Genomic DNA, 17,557 nt, shown 5'->3' with positions numbered 1-17,557 from the left:
ATCATTTAATTTGCAACAATATTGTGATTTTTAATAAAATAAATATATAAATCTCGAAGAGGAGAACAGTATGGACTATATTGTCGATCTCTTCCATTTTCAAGATTTTGACTGATCCCGACACTATACCAAAATTATGGTTTCCCAAACAATATTATTTAATAAATATTCATAAAGCGACGTAATGAATTGCTAATTAATTATAAGCCAAAATTAAGACCAATTTTCAACCATTAGATTAGAAAATCTTGTGGTTAATATAACGTCAAGTGTAATATATTTTAAATTTAAATAATTATTAATTATATTAAAAGGGTATTAATATCAAATCCTACGTGTAGTAATTATAACTAACTACTTTCTCTCTCCTCAAAATCATTTCAAATCTTTAAATTTACGTACCTCTCTCAATTTAAATTATTTTTTCGCAAAAAATATATCAAATTAAAGATAATTTAATAAGGATTCCAACGAGATCCCAATTGCATATGTTCTGACGATGTTCGGATGATGAAATTTGATAAATTATATTTCAATTTTCGTACATGTTGATAAACAGCTTTTATCAACAAATGCAACAAAAAATCTCAATATATTGTAGGCAAAATCTCAATATTATGCATGTCCAATCTCAATAAAAATGTGTTGATATTTTTTTGTCCTTATATTGATATTCTAATTAGGGGTGGATAGGTACGGTATACCTTACCGAAACCACCATACCGTATACCTTACCGTAAATACGGTATGCAAAAAAGTCATACCTTTACCTTACCAAAGTTTTCGGTATACCGAACTTCGGTATACCTTATTTTCGGTATGACGAATTCCCATACAGATACCGTACCGAAGTTCGGTATACCTTACTTTTGCGGTATACCTGACTTTCAACATCAATTAAAATAGAAAATTAGAGTTTTTAAAATATTATTTATATTTTATAATTTTAAAAATAAATTAAATATAATTTATTCATAATTATATTTATATATGTCACAATAGATTTTATAATTTAAAAATATATAAAATATATTTTATACATAATTGTGTTTATATTTTTATGGTATATACCTTAGTTTACGGTATATATCTTAATTTACGGTATATACCGAATTTCGGTATGCGCGGTATACCGCGGTATTTGAAAATTCATACCGTTACCTTACCGGAATCTTTCGGTAAGGTATCATATCGTACCGAAAGTCACGGTATACCGAAAATTCGGTATTTTTGGTAATTTTTCGGTACGATAAGGCCGGTATTTCGGTATTTTGATATTTTTCCCCAGCCCTAATTCTAATGTCATATTGTTGATATTTGTAATACACAATGTTGATATAAAAAAACATCCACGAAAATTATCATATGATAACATAATGACGATATTATTTTGTTGATATTTTGTCTACTATTTATTGAGATTTGTGAGCTTTAATCTCATCCACTCATTTTTAAATCCAAGAGTGGAGATTTAGTCTCGATTTTGGATTAAGGTGCTATAAGCATTAGAATATGACCCTATTCATAAAAAAAATAATAGCACTAACAATTTATTAAATGATTATTAAATTATGATGCATGCTATTGTTAATTGTATGTACTGCGCGGAATATGTGTGGTCAAATTTAAAATAATAATATTATACAAATATAAACAATATTCTCTTGACATATGTACATACATTTTCCTTAAATATATAGATTTAACGAGGAACCTGTATACATGGGTAAAAATTTGTTAGAAAAGTTTCTAAATTTAATCAATACAATCGTGACGATTAGTCGATTAGATTTATTACCATTTTAAAATGCATTCAACATACATTCATCATGGCCACGTCTTTTGGAATAATAAATCGAATTTACTTGTGTAGTAGTGTACTGTATAATGTTGAATTTAATTACTATATTCAGTTACATATGTTAAACAATTATCATCGTTTCGTATAAATTGTATTTTTCTAAAAACACAAAAAAAATAAAATTTCATTCTATTTTAACCATGAATTTTCATAGTTTGTGGATCCTATGCCCCCGCTTGAAATGTTAACGAAAATAATTTTCAGACAAATTCAAAACCAATCTCTTTTTTTTTCTTGTGATAATATTATAATTATTCAACCCTGATCGTATTAATCATCTTAAATTCAACACTTAGAAAGCTTTGAACACAATTTTCAACTTAAAATATAGGAGTATATATATATATATATATATATATATATATATATATATATATATATATATATATATATATATATATATATATATATTAAGTGTAATCTCTGTTTCACTCTCATCTAAAATATTGATGGCTCGGAAAAAAAGCCTTAGAGCGAGTTTTGTATACGTCGTCGTTACGGTCTTCTTCTTGGCCTCTCTCTACCACTACCTCAACGGCGCCGTTTCAACATTCTCCTCCGCCGCAATCGTCTCCTTCTCCGCAGCCAAATCCCCCTTCCACCGCCGATCACTCCCCTCCACCGCCGTCCTCGTCCACGACTGGCAGGTCCTCGTCATCCTCACGCCGGAAACCCCTCCGCCGCCGGATCTCACCGCCTACTCCTGCGTATTCCACACAGGCGAGATCTCTCCGGCCAAATTCTCCGGCATGCTCCCCTACCCCGATCGAGGCACCTTCACCTGCCTATTCCCAATCCGAGCTCGCCGGAGATCGCCTTTTCGACAGCCGATTTTATCACTGCGGAAATTGCCGGCGACTGCTCCGTCGTCTCCTCCGCCGCTGCCGCTGTGGTCGAATCTCGTGTACGACTCCTTAACGACGGAATCCGACGTCGTATTGTTCGTGAAGGGGATCCACACGCGGCAGGGCGCAAATCGGAAACCGATCGAGTTCCGCTGCGTGTTTTTTTCCTCCTCCGCCGCTGACGGCGTCAGAACCGCCGTCACTCACTCCAAGCAGGAAGTGTTCCGCTGCGGACGGCCGAACATAACGGCCGTTAACTCCGTTGGCGCGGAAACGGAATTAGTGAGAGTCTCCTTAGAAATAGTAGCGGAAAATCGGGTGGTCCCCTCCGTGGCGTACTACACTCCCCCGCGCAGGTTAGCCTCCCACGGCGGGAAGTCGCTACTGTGCGCCGCGACGATGGTTTACGATGTGACCAAGTACCTCAAGGAGTGGGTGTTGTACCACGCCAAAATCGGCGTCGAGAAATTCCTCCTCTACGACAACGGCAGCGACGACGATCTAGCGAAAACGGTGGCGGAGCTCGCCGACGACGGATTCGACGTCGCGGCGTACAATTGGCGGTGGCCGAAGACGCAGGAGGCAGGGTTCTCGCACAGCGCGATCTACGCTTCGGAGGCTTGTACCTGGATGATCTACATCGACGTCGACGAATTCGTCTACTCGCCGTCCTGGAACAACCTCACGTCGCCGTCGCCGGAGCTTCTCCAGCTCGGAATCGAAAATTCACCTGACAAATTAGGCCAAATCAGCATCAATTGCCGCGAATTCGGACCGTCGGAGCAGAAAATCCACCCGGTTTTGGGGGTAATCTACGGCTACGACTGCCGCCGCCGCCTCGAGAATCGGCACAAATCGGTGGTGCGGCTGAGCGCCGTCGACGCCTCGCTAATGAACGCGATCCACCATTTCTACCTGAAAGAAGGATTCAAAACCAGGAGACTGAACACGACGGCGATGGTGGTGAATCACTACAAATACCAGGCGTGGCCGGAGTTCAAGGCCAAATTCCGGCGGCGCGTGTCGGCTTACGTGCTCGATTGGACGCAGAAGATGAACCCTAAGTCGAACGACCGGACCCCGGGCCTAGGGTTTTCTCCGGTTGAGCCGGCTGGGTGGCCGGAGAAGTTCTGCGAGGTTCGGGACGAGGCGCTGAAGGATCTGGCGATCCGGTGGTTCGGAATCGAGTCGGAATTCGGGATCAAAATGCCGTGGGAGAGATGAAAATTAATTGGCGATCGATCTCCGGTGGAAATTAGGGTTTTGGGAGAGATTGTGCATGCATGCATAGATATTCATTTTTTGTGTATAAATTAATGGTTGAGGAAAGGGATTTTTATGATTTTATGTAATTGAAATATGGATTTATGTGAAAAGATTGTTTAATTTTTTGAATTCTTTATAATTTAGTTTGTTTCTGTTTTTCTGTTGGGAATAATTACAGTTAGAGATTGAAACGGTTTTTAATTCTTGATTTTTCATCTTCTTGGTGGCATTTATTCTATTGGATTAATTTAATCATACGATTTTGTAAAAGTTTGGTTGATGATGTGGATATATAGTGATGCAATATATTAATGTTGCGAGATAAAATGCTAAGCAATATAATAGAAGGAGTCACATATATGGAAATGAATAATAATTGCATTAGTTAATTTTGAATTTGGGGTAGTTGCTAGTTTATTAATATGAGTAGGGGTGGATGAATTTTATATTTTTACTTCTTTTAACTGAATCTTGAGTTTTTTTTTTTTTTTTTTATTGAACTTTTGTTGAGTTGAGTTGGTTAATAGGAGTATTGGGTTTTAAATTTTTAATGCATGTTAATGTTACTGATGGACTAATTGTTGATGGGAATGTTTGTAATTAAAAATCTTTCATTTAAAATACTACTACTGCTTAGATGATTATCCTATGGAATAAATGTACCATGTAGTTGACTTTGTTAAGATCCCAATACTAAAATTTTTAGTAAAACATACAGAATAGTGTTATTTAGAAGTTCACGTAATCAAATTTGATAAATGTTTAAGATAAATGATCACTGAATTTCTAAGTAATGTTAAGAAAAGGTGTGCAACAGAACTATATACTAGGGGAAAAGTATTTATTAATTAAGCATTATAGTTTGAATTAATTGTACGTGCTATTGAGTAATTTTATAACAAAAGAAATGGTTTCAGAAAATGTTTAAATACTGGTTTAATAAATAAATAAATAAATAAATAAATAATCCAAATGATAGAGCAACAAAAATAAAACTAAAGTAATCATTTACAGCTGGTCTCAACAATAGTGATACTAAAAATGTTATTGTGTCTATAATTCACATTTAAAGCTCATATTGGTTTGTTATTATAAACCAGCAAGAAATTCAAATTGAAGCATCATACATTCATACTATTGACAAATTATGTCCAGTGAGATTATTGGTGTCATTTAATGTAATATAGTAGTAAATCCGAAGAGGATCATACATGAATTATTATGAGTTGGCATATATTTATGGCATTTGACAGAGTGACACATAAATCAAGCTAAAATTTTAAGACACTTCAATTTAAATGGAAGTGTATTTTAATCTATTCTAAGTTGTGATTTAATTAGCAGACTGAATCTATAAATTAACAATGAGGGATTTGAGCCATTGATTTGATATTCTCACTAAAATTAATCGTTCAAAGTTACCATAACATTTATAAATTTATTTTGGCATTTAGATATACGATCCTTTAGCTGAAAATTCGTGTTGCCATGTTTTCTTAGAATTAAATTTAGAATAAATAGAATTAGATTATGCTTAGCATATGATTAAACTTTAACGTAAACACATGAAAATTACATTATAATCAAGACAATTTTGTAAGCTGGCTTATTATATACTTTGGGTGGTTTTCTTGATATTTTATAACCAATTGTATTCTACTTGATTTTATTGCACTATTGTGTTGCTATTGGAGTCTTACTCACCGTTCTTCGATTTGAGTCTTCTATATATCCAATTTCATGTTTTTATTTTTTTGGTAAAATTAGTAAAATAAGTTTAGGATAAAGTGGAATAGAAGTAAAGGATTTTGGGGAATGAAAATGGAGGAGAGGAAGTAACGCAACGTGAGGCATGGCTTTATAGCAAAAGAGCTCATTTAACTTGTAGAATCAATTTCGTTGAGATTTTCATTATTTTATTTATTATATTATATCATATAATAGGAAAATTTTATCCTTTGATTGCTTCCAAAGTCATCACACCTCAAATTTAGCTTTTGGCCTTTAAATTTACAAACTCATATTGACTTTCTTTTGGCAACAATGTCACCAAAATTAGTGTTGTGAATTGCACAATATTGAATTTGAATTTAGTGTTCTATACAAGTAAAGTATTATCATTATATGCAATATTCATCCTTTACTATAATATTTAATTACATTAATTTTTTATTTTGTTGAAACATGTTACACGCACTTAAATGCGGTTATTCTAAAGATGGCCTAGTAGTAGCAAAGACTACCCATATATTAATGAATTGAATTAATAATTGTGATCATTCTTTATATGGGAGGTGCCAAATTTGATATGGATGTGACACTGTGACAGTACAGTATTTCCCAATAATTTTTTGTGTTTTGAGGAAAAGATATGAAAAAAAAATTCGATGGAATATTATAAATTTGCTATGAGACATTATGAATTTTGACGTGAAAATTGTCAAAATGAAATAATTTCCGCCTTCGAGCCATAAACCATGAAATCATTCAACAAAGTGATAAATTCACAATATAAATGCTGTAAATAATTCCTATTCTCTATATGGTAAATGTGGTTCTGATACATACGTACAAATTCAATTATAGTGAGTCCTTTTTGGTTTTTAATTTCCAAATTCATCCGGGCCTATATTTATTCTATCCAATAAAATTAAATAATTGATTTTGTTCAACAATAGCATTTGCTCAAAATTTGGGCCACAGGCTTTAAATGGACATTGGGTATTTAAATTAAAACATGACTCAATATTTAGGTGAGTATATGATTTTATTGTTGCATATTTTGATTTTTTTTTCCCACATCACTTAGAACAAAAATATCTAAAAGTAGTCATATAGGTCTAATGAAATCACAATGAAGTTGTCTTATATAGAGCTAATTTAGATATTATAATTATAGCATTCAAATAAAATTTGACTCTCATTTGTTCACATGCAATGTCCAATGGGCTGTTGGAGAAACTAAACATGTCACATATTGATTAGATGGTGGCCCAATTTTTTGTTATGGAGAATATGTTCTTTGTGGAATTGAAGTGACATAGTCACATGTATTAAACAAGGTTTGATACTATTAAATTTCCATTAGTTTGTAAAATAAAAATATAATATATAATAGCATTAGAATAGTAGTATTTGGTAGTAGATCCAAATTAAATCATTTGCAAGATTCAATCAAGTTGAAAACCAATAACGCGATATCAATCATGAATCCATATCTGTATCTTCGACTCATAGGAACGTAACTAAATACAAACTATAAATATATTATACAAATTTCAAACTATGATTTAGACTGTTTAAAAATTGTCAACAGAAGATAAAATATCAGTAATAAGTCAACACAGCGTCAATGGTTGATGTTGTGTTGACATTTTATGTTGCTGATATTTTATCATCTATTGACATTTTCTAATGGTTTATATTATAGTTTGGAGCTTATACAATAATTAGAGTTTGCATTTTTAACACTCGTGTATAACTTGACGATGACACAAATTACTAACACTATTTCCTACTTTTTCTTTTGCTATCAATCAATTTATTCGATATGATAAACACGTGACACAAAAACTTATTCATCATGCAACGTGATATGTATATATCCAGATAATTAATTAATCAAGTCATGTTTTTATCAACGAGAATGCGACATTTCTCTATATGTTTAAATCATGTGATAGTCTATTAATACTCCATATCAAAATGAAGTGACGTGTACCGAATTCAAAATTTTTATTGATAATAATATATAGCATTTGAAGAGTTTCTTTACCTTTTTCACTAAATATGTCAATAAATTACTAATACAGTATTAATCAATTATTTAGTACATCAATTTAAATTCTGATTAATTTCATAAACATCGGTTTAATAAAATGTTAATCATGTACTCCATTCAAAGTTTTTTGGTGATTAATAAATTTAAATTAATTTTTGATTCAAATTTTATTGAGGTGCATGAATATCGAACGTCCCTAATTATATAGGAAGTAGACCAGGTGCCTAATTCATTATTAACTGTCAGAAAATTACTACTACTTTAAATGCATTTCTAGAAGGATGAGATGATTATATTGATGTGTTAAAATTAGCAAATTAGACATGTAATTGGGCCCCATAATTTGAGAATTTGTGAAGCCTACCAATATATATTGGCCCTTTATACATTTTTCAATAATATAGTGAACCAATAGAGATGTAAAATTTTCTTGTATTTGTCAATAAAACTCAAACCAATGATCACTGAATTTCATCACACTTTCTGTCTGGCATTTTCTCATCACACAGTTAATGTCAAAACCAATTATTGGGATCCATCACTATCTTTAGAAATTTAATAATATAAGTATTCCATTTCTCAATCCTATAATAGGCTTCCAGTCTTTACCCATTTGTTTGCTTGTTATCATGATTTAGTGATGTACAAATATAATGTCACTAGACTCACTACACAATCATCCTTTTATTTGGACCATATTTTAGCTAGTTTAATTAATCTCACTACTGTCATTGGGAATTCAAATGAGATTGAATACTCAGGCTATTTTTGTTAATTTTGAAGGTAAATTATCGAAAAAAAATCATTAAGTTTGATCAATTTTTGATTAATCCCATAATGTTTAAAACATGACTAATTTTAGTACATGACAACATGTATACAAATCGACGACGTGGTTAATTAGGTTATATTAATAACGTTGTTTAAAAGTTGAATATTTTGTCTACGTACAATATTTTCCGGCTGCCACATCATACGTAATTGTTTAAAAATATGATAGTATTAGACAATTGAAGAAAATATCAGAATTATGATATAGAAATTGACAGATTGATCATATGTAATACCCCTAAATGATTTTTCATTGCCTATAATTGAACAGTTTATGTGATAACTCGATTATTATTTGGGGTTATTAATGTGTGGGTGAATGAACAATTGAACATAAAAATCAAAATGAATATGATTATGACATTTATTTTACCTACTAAAACGGAAATCCATTTCATAATTTTACAGCCCCATTATTAATTTTCCTATATCATTCATAGCCATTAATCCCTCCAATATTAATATATCATTAATTCCCATTATTAGTTAATCTTTCACATTTTCATTGTCAACAGTTTCGGCCCCACCCCCCAACAATAAAATATTATGAAAAGAACCTCAAATCAAATCTATCCAATAATTTGAAAATAAAAAATTTCCCCTAAATCTAATCTAATGATGGATGGACCTCCCAAAAGAAAATATTCATATGCATCAATCCCCAATTAATTGTGAATAATCCAAATAATATCTACTCTTTGTGCCATATTAAGAGATTATCAAAATAATCCATCATAATCATTGAATAAATCAGGATTATAACCATATTCCATATCACACACATCTCTATCAAAGTTTTATTAGAGACCAATATGAAATTGAACGAACAAGAATTAAATTACACATACATTAGGAATTTGTATTAACAGACATTAATAACACAATATTTGATAAGATTGAATGAATGAAAATCGAATTACACACATCTTTAAACTACGAACCTCAATTAAAATTGCACTACTCTATTGAATAGACTATTTCGACCAACCGAGAATCAATGCATTCCGGTAATTTAAACTGACAACAATAAAAAAAAACACTCAATAAGATCGAACAAACAAGAATCAAATTACACACAATCTTTAAATATGAACTCTCAATTGAAGCTATATTACACCGATCTACATCGCTAGACTATTTATGTATATAGATCGAGCCTGACCACGCCGTGCCATAAATCGACGAACAACCAGGGGCAATTTGGTCATTTCAGCTCCCACCATACCCAAATGTTTAAATGCAATAGCTAGCTGTGTGCGAGAGTGATTTGAAAACACTAATCTCAGAGCTTTAATTGCGCTGCTTTCCCCAAAAGGCCCACAAATTCTTCACACAAACTTAAAACAAATTCAAGGGAGAGAAAAAGATTTGATTTTTATATAGAGCGAGACGAGGAAGAAGAGGGAATTAACCGTTAAAGGCGGCGCTAGAAAAAAAGGGGCTGTGTAACGTTGGGCGGGAGAAAAAAAGAAGCTAACTTTGCTGTTGAATTTGATAAGTTTTATTTAAATGTGCTTAATTTAAAGTGGGCTCTCCTCTTTCTTTGTAAAAATGCAATCTTTTTCACACACTGCTTGATAAATGTGCGTGTTTGTCTCTGGAATTCTGAATTGTTTTTGAAGTTTGGCATAGATCTGTTTGGGGAAATTTGAACGTGTGATGTTTGGATCATACGAGGGAATGTGACATGCTCTCTCTCTCTCTCTCTCTCTCTCATAGTAATTGTTTTTCCTGGTTTTTCAAATTTCTTTCCTCTTTGAGCGTTTGAGGGATTGATTTGGTATATATTAGGTGAGTTTAATTAGGATTCTGCTTAAGGAAATATTTTTAGGGCAAAAAGGATTTGATAGAGGTAAAAAGCAGGAATTTTGGGGTTTTAAGCTTTGGAGAAGAAGAAGAAGAAGAATGGGTTGCTTTTCTTGCATACGTCCTTCCAAAAAGAATGTGAAGGATTATAATGCAGGAGATATAGACACGAATTCAGTGGGTTCGTATGTTATTCGATTTTAATTTGTGGACTCATTGTTGTTTGTATGTTAAATGTGTTTTGATTGTGATGTGCTTATTTGGTTTCTTGAATATGTGCAGTTGGTGGGAGGAGAAAGGCTAATGTGAATGGTAATGGTAAGATTATGATCATGTGGATTATGAAATTTGGCCTGAACTTTTTTATCTTGGGGTGTTTGTTTTGTGAGGTTTTGGATATTGATTGGTTGATGTATAGTCTTACTGTTTTTGTGTTGTTTGAGTCGTGTAGTGAGTATGAAGAAGGGTGGTTCTGGGAGGGCGAAGGGCAAGGACGGAAACAACCCTTCGAAGGGCAATGCTGCTCATAGCTTCACATTCAAAGACCTTGCTCTGGCCACTCAGAACTTTAGGGAGTCTAATCTGATAGGCGGGGGAGGTTTTGGGAGCGTTTACAAAGGTCGCCTTGAATCTGGCTTGGTAAAATTGTTACTTATTTCTTTTGTTTCTTGTTTTTCTTGAGATATTTTGGATGAAGAAGTATGGAATTTGGTGTTTTAGTTAGATGATTGATGCAATTTATGCTTTGAGATACGGTGTTTCTTAATTATACGTTGGCTGTCTATTCTACTTGTTGAGATATTGAAAATTTGCATATATGTACATTATCTTGAATGAAAAATAATGGAATTTGCTGTTTTAGCTTAGATGATTGGTGCAATTTATGCTTGATATATGTCGCTTCTTGATCACACGCTGGCTTCCAACGAGCAGGTTGTTGCTGTGAAGCAGCTTAATCTTGAAGGGCTGCAAGGGAATCAAGAATTCATTGTGGAGGTTCTAATGCTGAGCCTTTTGCACCATCCGAACCTCGTGAACCTGATCGGGTATTGCACTGATGGCGACCAGAGGCTCCTCGTTTACGAGTTCATGCAGATGGGCAGCTTGGAGAATCATCTGTTTGGTACTACTACTTTTTTTTCCTTGTTGGATCTCTTAATCGAATTCGTTTACTTGCTTTTGTATTGTGTTCTAGGTATCAGTTAGTCTTAATTGTTGAAAGCAGACTAATTGTTGAGCATAAAAGAAGATGGAAATATCTTTCAATTAACATCACAAGGCACTCCTGAGTCCACTTCTGTTTCTTCTCTTTCACTTGATGCGTTTTTTTCGTTGTCAAGTGGTCTATATCTGGTTTCTTAGATCGTAAGTTGATAAATGAGCATATTGAGGTACTAGTGAGGTGTAGATTTAGCTACATTGAGATGATTGTGTTTTGCTATCTGTGCTGGTATAAGAATTTAGGCGTTTTCGTGTAGAAGAGTAAGCGAACTTGAGTAAAAAAGGAGTCTTGATCTAAGAAGACGGTCACACATGAGCTTTTGTTTCGATTCTAAGCATCGATGAATGGTATGAGTTCTAATTTCTTGTTTTCGAATGTAGAGCCTACTCAGATGCCACTGAGTTGGAGCACGAGGATGAAGATCGCTGTTGATGCTGCTCGTGGCATCGAGTATCTTCACTGCAAAGTGAATCCACCTGTCATCTATCGCGACTTGAAGTCTTCGAACATACTGTTGGACAATGATTTCAATGCCAAGTTGTCAGATTTCGGGCTTGCCAAGCTAGGGCCGGTTGGCGAAAATACTCATGTCTCAACGCGAGTGATGGGGACCTACGGATACTGTGCTCCGGAATACGCCGAGAGCGGCAAGCTCACCCTAAAATCCGATATCTACAGCTTCGGTGTGGTTCTGTTGGAGCTCATCACCGGACGCATGGCCATCGACCACACCAAACCCCCGGGAGAGCAGAATCTTGTTAAGTGGGTGAGTTCTTCATTCCCTAATCTGTTGAAAGATTGCATTTTTATGTCTGTCGCGCGAGATTAGGTCGGACGATACTTAATAATCGAAGGATCAGGCGATCAAACGAGGTCAAGATTGTATTTTTATCCCTAAACAGTCTCATTTTTCGTTGCAGTCTCTGCCGTATTTGAAGCAACCGAAGAGATACATACAGATGGTGGATCCTCTACTCGAAGGGCAGTTCTCGGTCCGGTGCCTCCACCACGCTGTTGCAGTCGCTGCAATGTGCCTGCAAGAACAAGCCAACTTCCGCCCGTTGATCAGCGACATTGTGTTGGCGCTCGAGTTCCTCGCGTCGCAGCCAGACAACTCTCGGAGAGGCATGTCCCACATCCGGACCTCACCATCGCCATCGCACGTAGATGCTAAAAGGGCCGATTTGAGAAGGCACGGTCGTGAGAATCGGTCGAGCTGAAGCTCCGGCCTCGTCCACGGCTGACAACCCTCGTCTCCGGGCGAGCTCTCCCCGAGCGCCGACGACGGAGAGACGTGCTTCGAGGTGCTCTTGATGCTGCTTTCTTTGGCAGCCATTACATATATAGGGGTTTGGATCATCTTTTCATAGAGTTATTATGATGTAAATAATGGGCCATGTTGATGTTTCTAAAACTTATTCCTTTTTTGGGCTGATTTATTGAGTGCAAACTACGTTTTCGGATCGTGTTTTTGTGTCGGATATAGCCCAATATAGGCCCAATTTTGGTCGATAAAGCCCACTTTTTCCAATTTGATTTTTTTTGTTACAATTATCAGTATGATTGAAAATTATTTATTTCATTATCATGAGATATTAAAAACGATTGTTTAAGTTTCTCAAAAAATCATCGTTGTACTATAATTTGAAGTAAAATAATTTTTCATAAAACTTTAATATATGTCTTCTAGAATCGTTTAATCGTAGTAAGAAATTATGATAAGCATTATTATAAGTTTTATAAGAAAATGTAAAACTATAAATCATGATTTCGAAATCAAGTTCCATTGTCACATAAAATAATTTATATTAGGATTCATATCATACGATGGAGATGCAGCTTTTTAATTCTTTTCGTTCCCTATCCATAAATTTTTCATGATCGTGACAAGATGGTTTTATATTTTTATTTTTGCATATAATTTTCGAGAAAGGGAGCAATAATTATGTAAAAATTTCAGATTTTTTTAGAATTTACTTTGCAGTTACGCGTAGTAGTAATAATTGATATATGGATATGGCTGATCATAATTGTTATTATGAGTTTGACTCATTTTCTCAGTCCTTTTTTATGGGATTTTTTTGGCATGCGCAGTCATAGAAATCCTTTTGTCCACCAAATTATTATCTACTAAATATATTTATTAAACTTTCGAACTTAAAAGTCCAAATTCACTGGCAATTTTATTAGATAAATAAAAAACCCCACTTTGGCCAAATATTGGTTTTGATAAATCTATCAATCTTGTATATTTTCTTTTTAGAAAAATTATAACACTCTATTTATGGACCTCGAAAATCTTCGAATATGGAAAATCTTTTATTTTTTCCTCATGATTTCTAGCAAAAACTAAAAGTGAGCATGTATTATAAATTATACTCCAAGCGAACTTTTTTTAGTGTTTAAAATACAAGATTAAATAAACATGTAAAACTAATTAAGAAATTAAGGGGAAAAGGTGCAGAAAAAGGGAATATTGAGTAGGGGTGCTTAAACGGTTCTCCGGTTCTCGGTTAACCGGAATCGGAACCGGAACCGACCGGTTAATTGAGAAATCGGAACCGAAAAATCCGGTTCCGGTTCCGGTACCGGTTCCAACTTTTTAAATAATACCGGTTCCGGTTCGGAACCGGAACCGACCGGTTCCTAACCGGGAACCGGATTATAATTCAATTTTATTTTTTTATAATTTAATATACTAAAAAATCTAATTTATTGAATTAATTTTGAATTAAAGTAAAATAGTTTGAAACATTGAGTGATTTTTAGATTTAAATGTTTAATCTGTGATACTTTAAATCTACAATTATTTCCCTAATCCATTTTTCATGAACTAACTACAATGAGTAGAACATCATAAGTTTGTTTTTAGTTTTCAAAAGAACTTATACAAATACAATATCATTTCATATGATATATTTATTACAAATTTATGTAACAATTCATTTAACATACGATTTTAACATATTTGTGAATAATTTATTAAGTGTTCCGGTATAAACCAAATAGTCACAACAATATCAATTAGTATTGGAAATTCCAATGAATACTATGTTTAGCCAAAAAAGGGAAAATGAAATTCAATTTTAAAACTCATTTTTTTAAAAATAATTGCTAAAGTTTAGAACTCCTATTTTTGTATTAGTAAAAAATTGCTAACATAAACTAGTCCGACCCGACCTACTACACTTGGCATCACTCTTATCCATATATGAATATTATTGTATTGTTGGTTTGTATTTTGTGTATTTATTTTAATTTTTAGGTATTATTTGTTATAATTCTAGATGTTGGATTATTATTTTTTTAGTATTGAACTATTTAAAATTATAAATAAATTCGGATTAAAATTACACATCGGTTCCGGTTCGGAACCGGAATCGACCGGTTCTTAACCGGCCGGTTCCAAACCGGAACCGACTGGTTCCGGTTCTTGAATTTATGAAAATTTAAAACCGATTAACCGGTCAACCGGTTCGGTTAGAACCGGAACCGGCCGAATAAGCAGGCCTAATATTGAGATACATTGGAATAAACAATCAATTCAGTTGAGAATCAAAATAGCACTTTTTGAAGAAAGTTATATGGCATCTCTCTTTAAACCTTCGGTAAATAAAAAAATTAAAATTTATGCTGGCCTGAGTTTAGAGAGCAATAATTGGGACTCAAATCCCTAAGCATGTTCTCAATTAATCATTACATACACATCCATTTGTCATTTGCATGTGTCTACTATACACAAACATCAATTAGTACCTCCATTTTAAATTAATAATATAGTGTTTATTATATTACTCCTATTTATAGTCTACTATTGCATTATCCTTTTGAATTAATGTAATTGATTTACTTTTTAAGTACGTTCTAAATTTGAAATTATAAATTTATACTACCAATTATCTAATTTTATAAACAAAATTTTGTATAGAATTTACAATATTTTAATTTCAAGTGCAATTACATAAAACTGAAAATCACAACACAATTACAAATTCATTGTACCAAACACACCTTTATTTGACATTTAAAATTAATAGTAGCACCTCTAGCTTAATTATAAATAGTACTACTAGTAAAAGGGAGAATAAAGAGTATGATCAGTTTATAATTTTATGTATTACTACTTTATGAATTTCTTAATTCTTGACGAACAACTCAAAAGGGGTTAAATTTTCAAATTAATTATCTCAAGCCCATGCTAATCACTCATTGTGCCCAAAATTTAATAATTTGAATTTAAATTTTTTTAAAAATGCTTAAGCACTCTGCAGTCTGCACGCTCTGCGCCGCTGAGGATTATTCCTTTCTATGTCTCTTTAATTATTTAATTAATTATGAAAAGCTGATTTGGAATAGAAAAATAAATATTTAATTTAAGTTACATTAGAAATTAACCATCTTTTTATTTAACAAACTCCTAATGAGCGTGACATCTGAGTTCGTATTAATCATGGTTGGATTATTGTTAATCCCTACTAAGCCTAGCTAGTATCATGGCTAATAAATTAATTTTAATTATATATATATATATATATAGTTGTGATCAATGTCGAACCCTTCTTAAAGACCGAACTAGAGATCGAATTTGGGCCACTCATTTTTCTTTATATTATGATTATGATTAATTTTAAATTAATTTAATATTTTATTAAATAAAAACGTTTTTAATTTATTTATTTTTTATTTTTTAAATTTTATTTGTTAAGTAATAAGCTCATAACAATAACATGACTGAATGAAGTAATAAACTAAAGGAATGAAGTACTAACATGACTGAATGAAGTAATAAACTAACGGAATGAAGTAATAACCTTAAACCCAACTGAAAGATAATTATGTCATAACACATTATGAATTAATAAACTAATGGAATGAAGTAATAGCATGACTGAATGAAGTAATAAACTAACAGAATGGAGTAATAAACTAATAGAATAAAGTAATAGCATGACTGAATGAAGTAATAAACTAATAGAATGAAGTAATAGCATGAATAAATGAAGTAATAAATTAACAGAATGAATGAAGTAATAAAAAAACTTTAAAAAAAATTTAAAAAATCTAAAATTAAAAAAAAAATGTTTTTATTTAATAAAATATTAAATTAATTGTAAATTAATCATAACCATAAGATTGAGAAAAATAAGTGACTCTAATTTAGTCTGTAGTTCGGTCTCTAAGGGTGGATTTGTATCTCTATATATATATAAGTAGAGAATAAAGTATTTTCATGGTGCATTGCTTTATAGTCAATTCAAACTTTCATGGCTTAATGTATTTTTTAGTGCCTTGCTTTCACGAACTTTTTTTTATTGAAGTTATGTGATGACCAAACTTAATTAGTAGTATAATATATTGATTAGTGAGTTTTCAAGATTATTTTTGTAATCGTATAGCTTGATTTTAATTATAATCAACCAAATAAATATTGACTCTGAGAGAGACAGTCCAAATATTTTTTTACATTATTATTCATTTCTATTTTCTACTCACTTATCTAGAGTCTAGAGATGATGAGTTGGCTCCAAGTATAATTATCGTAAGAAAATTTATGCTTTTAGGTGAATATCAGAATATGTATTATACTCATATTATGGCAACTCATATTATAAGTTAATAATCTCACTCAATTTTTTTTTCCTTTGTTACTTCAAATAGTAGGAGGAAAATGACAAGTGAATAGGTCCAATCCCATGCTTTTATGAAAAGAAAAACAGACTATAATTTGATACTATAATTTAGGAGCACAAAACTAGGAAAAAGTTGAGTGAATGTGCTTCTGAGTTCAGATGTTCAGACAAATTGTTTTACTTGGAGTGTCATAAAACACACACACACACACACGCACATTGGTATGTGTGTTTGTATGCATATATTTGAATTTATGTGATAGTTCTACAAATATAATTGCCCATCATAATCATATGTTTTGGTTGCTCTTTCCA

At 32.7% G+C, this 17,557-nt stretch overlaps 2 protein-coding genes across 3 annotated transcripts; both read left to right on the top strand.

Annotated features, from left to right (window-relative positions):
* The first annotated feature begins 2,310 nt into the window (after positions 1–2,310).
* On the top strand, positions 2,311–4,134 carry LOC125224569 (glycosyltransferase family protein (DUF23)). The gene has a single exon (XM_048127987.2). The coding sequence runs from the start codon at positions 2,311–2,313 to the stop codon at positions 3,928–3,930; it is 1,620 nt and encodes a 539-aa protein (XP_047983944.2). The 3' UTR covers positions 3,931–4,134.
* Positions 4,135–9,871: 5,737 nt separating this feature from the next.
* Positions 9,872–13,076, top strand: LOC125224486 (putative serine/threonine-protein kinase PBL21). Of its 2 annotated transcripts, none has more exons than XM_048127890.2 (6): positions 9,872–10,571; positions 10,673–10,702; positions 10,842–11,029; positions 11,324–11,513; positions 11,993–12,378; positions 12,533–13,076. In XM_048127890.2, exons 1-6 carry the CDS (start codon positions 10,490–10,492, stop codon positions 12,830–12,832), a joined length of 1,176 nt encoding a protein of 391 aa, XP_047983847.1. In that variant the 5' UTR covers positions 9,872–10,489; the 3' UTR covers positions 12,833–13,076. The 2 variants fall into 2 exon arrangements, with proteins under 2 accessions (XP_047983847.1, XP_047983846.1); XM_048127889.2 differs by having other exon boundaries at positions 10,673–10,708.
* The last annotated feature ends 4,481 nt before the right edge of the window (positions 13,077–17,557 follow it).

The sequence above is a fragment of the Salvia hispanica genome, chromosome 1, assembly GCF_029641045.1.
Source record: "Salvia hispanica isolate PSC_SH4W2 chromosome 1, Shi_PSC_v1, whole genome shotgun sequence".
Classification (NCBI taxonomy): Eukaryota; Viridiplantae; Streptophyta; class Magnoliopsida; order Lamiales; family Lamiaceae; genus Salvia; species Salvia hispanica.
Note: the sequence above shows the minus strand (reverse complement) of the source record. Positions and strands in the feature narration are given on the sequence as shown.

Bases quoted from the DNA above. Each gene is read 5' to 3' on its own strand.
- LOC125224569 (XM_048127987.2), top strand. From the start codon at position 2,311: ATGGCTCGGAAAAAAAGCCTTAGAGCGAGTTTTGTATACGTCGTCGTT.
- LOC125224486 (XM_048127889.2), top strand. From the start codon at position 10,490: ATGGGTTGCTTTTCTTGCATACGTCCTTCCAAAAAGAATGTGAAGGAT. The intron at 11,514-11,992 runs GTACTACTACTT...TTTCGAATGTAG, and splicing joins CTTGGAGAATCATCTGTTTG to AGCCTACTCAGATGCCACTG. The intron at 12,379-12,532 runs GTGAGTTCTTCA...TTTTCGTTGCAG, and splicing joins AGCAGAATCTTGTTAAGTGG to TCTCTGCCGTATTTGAAGCA.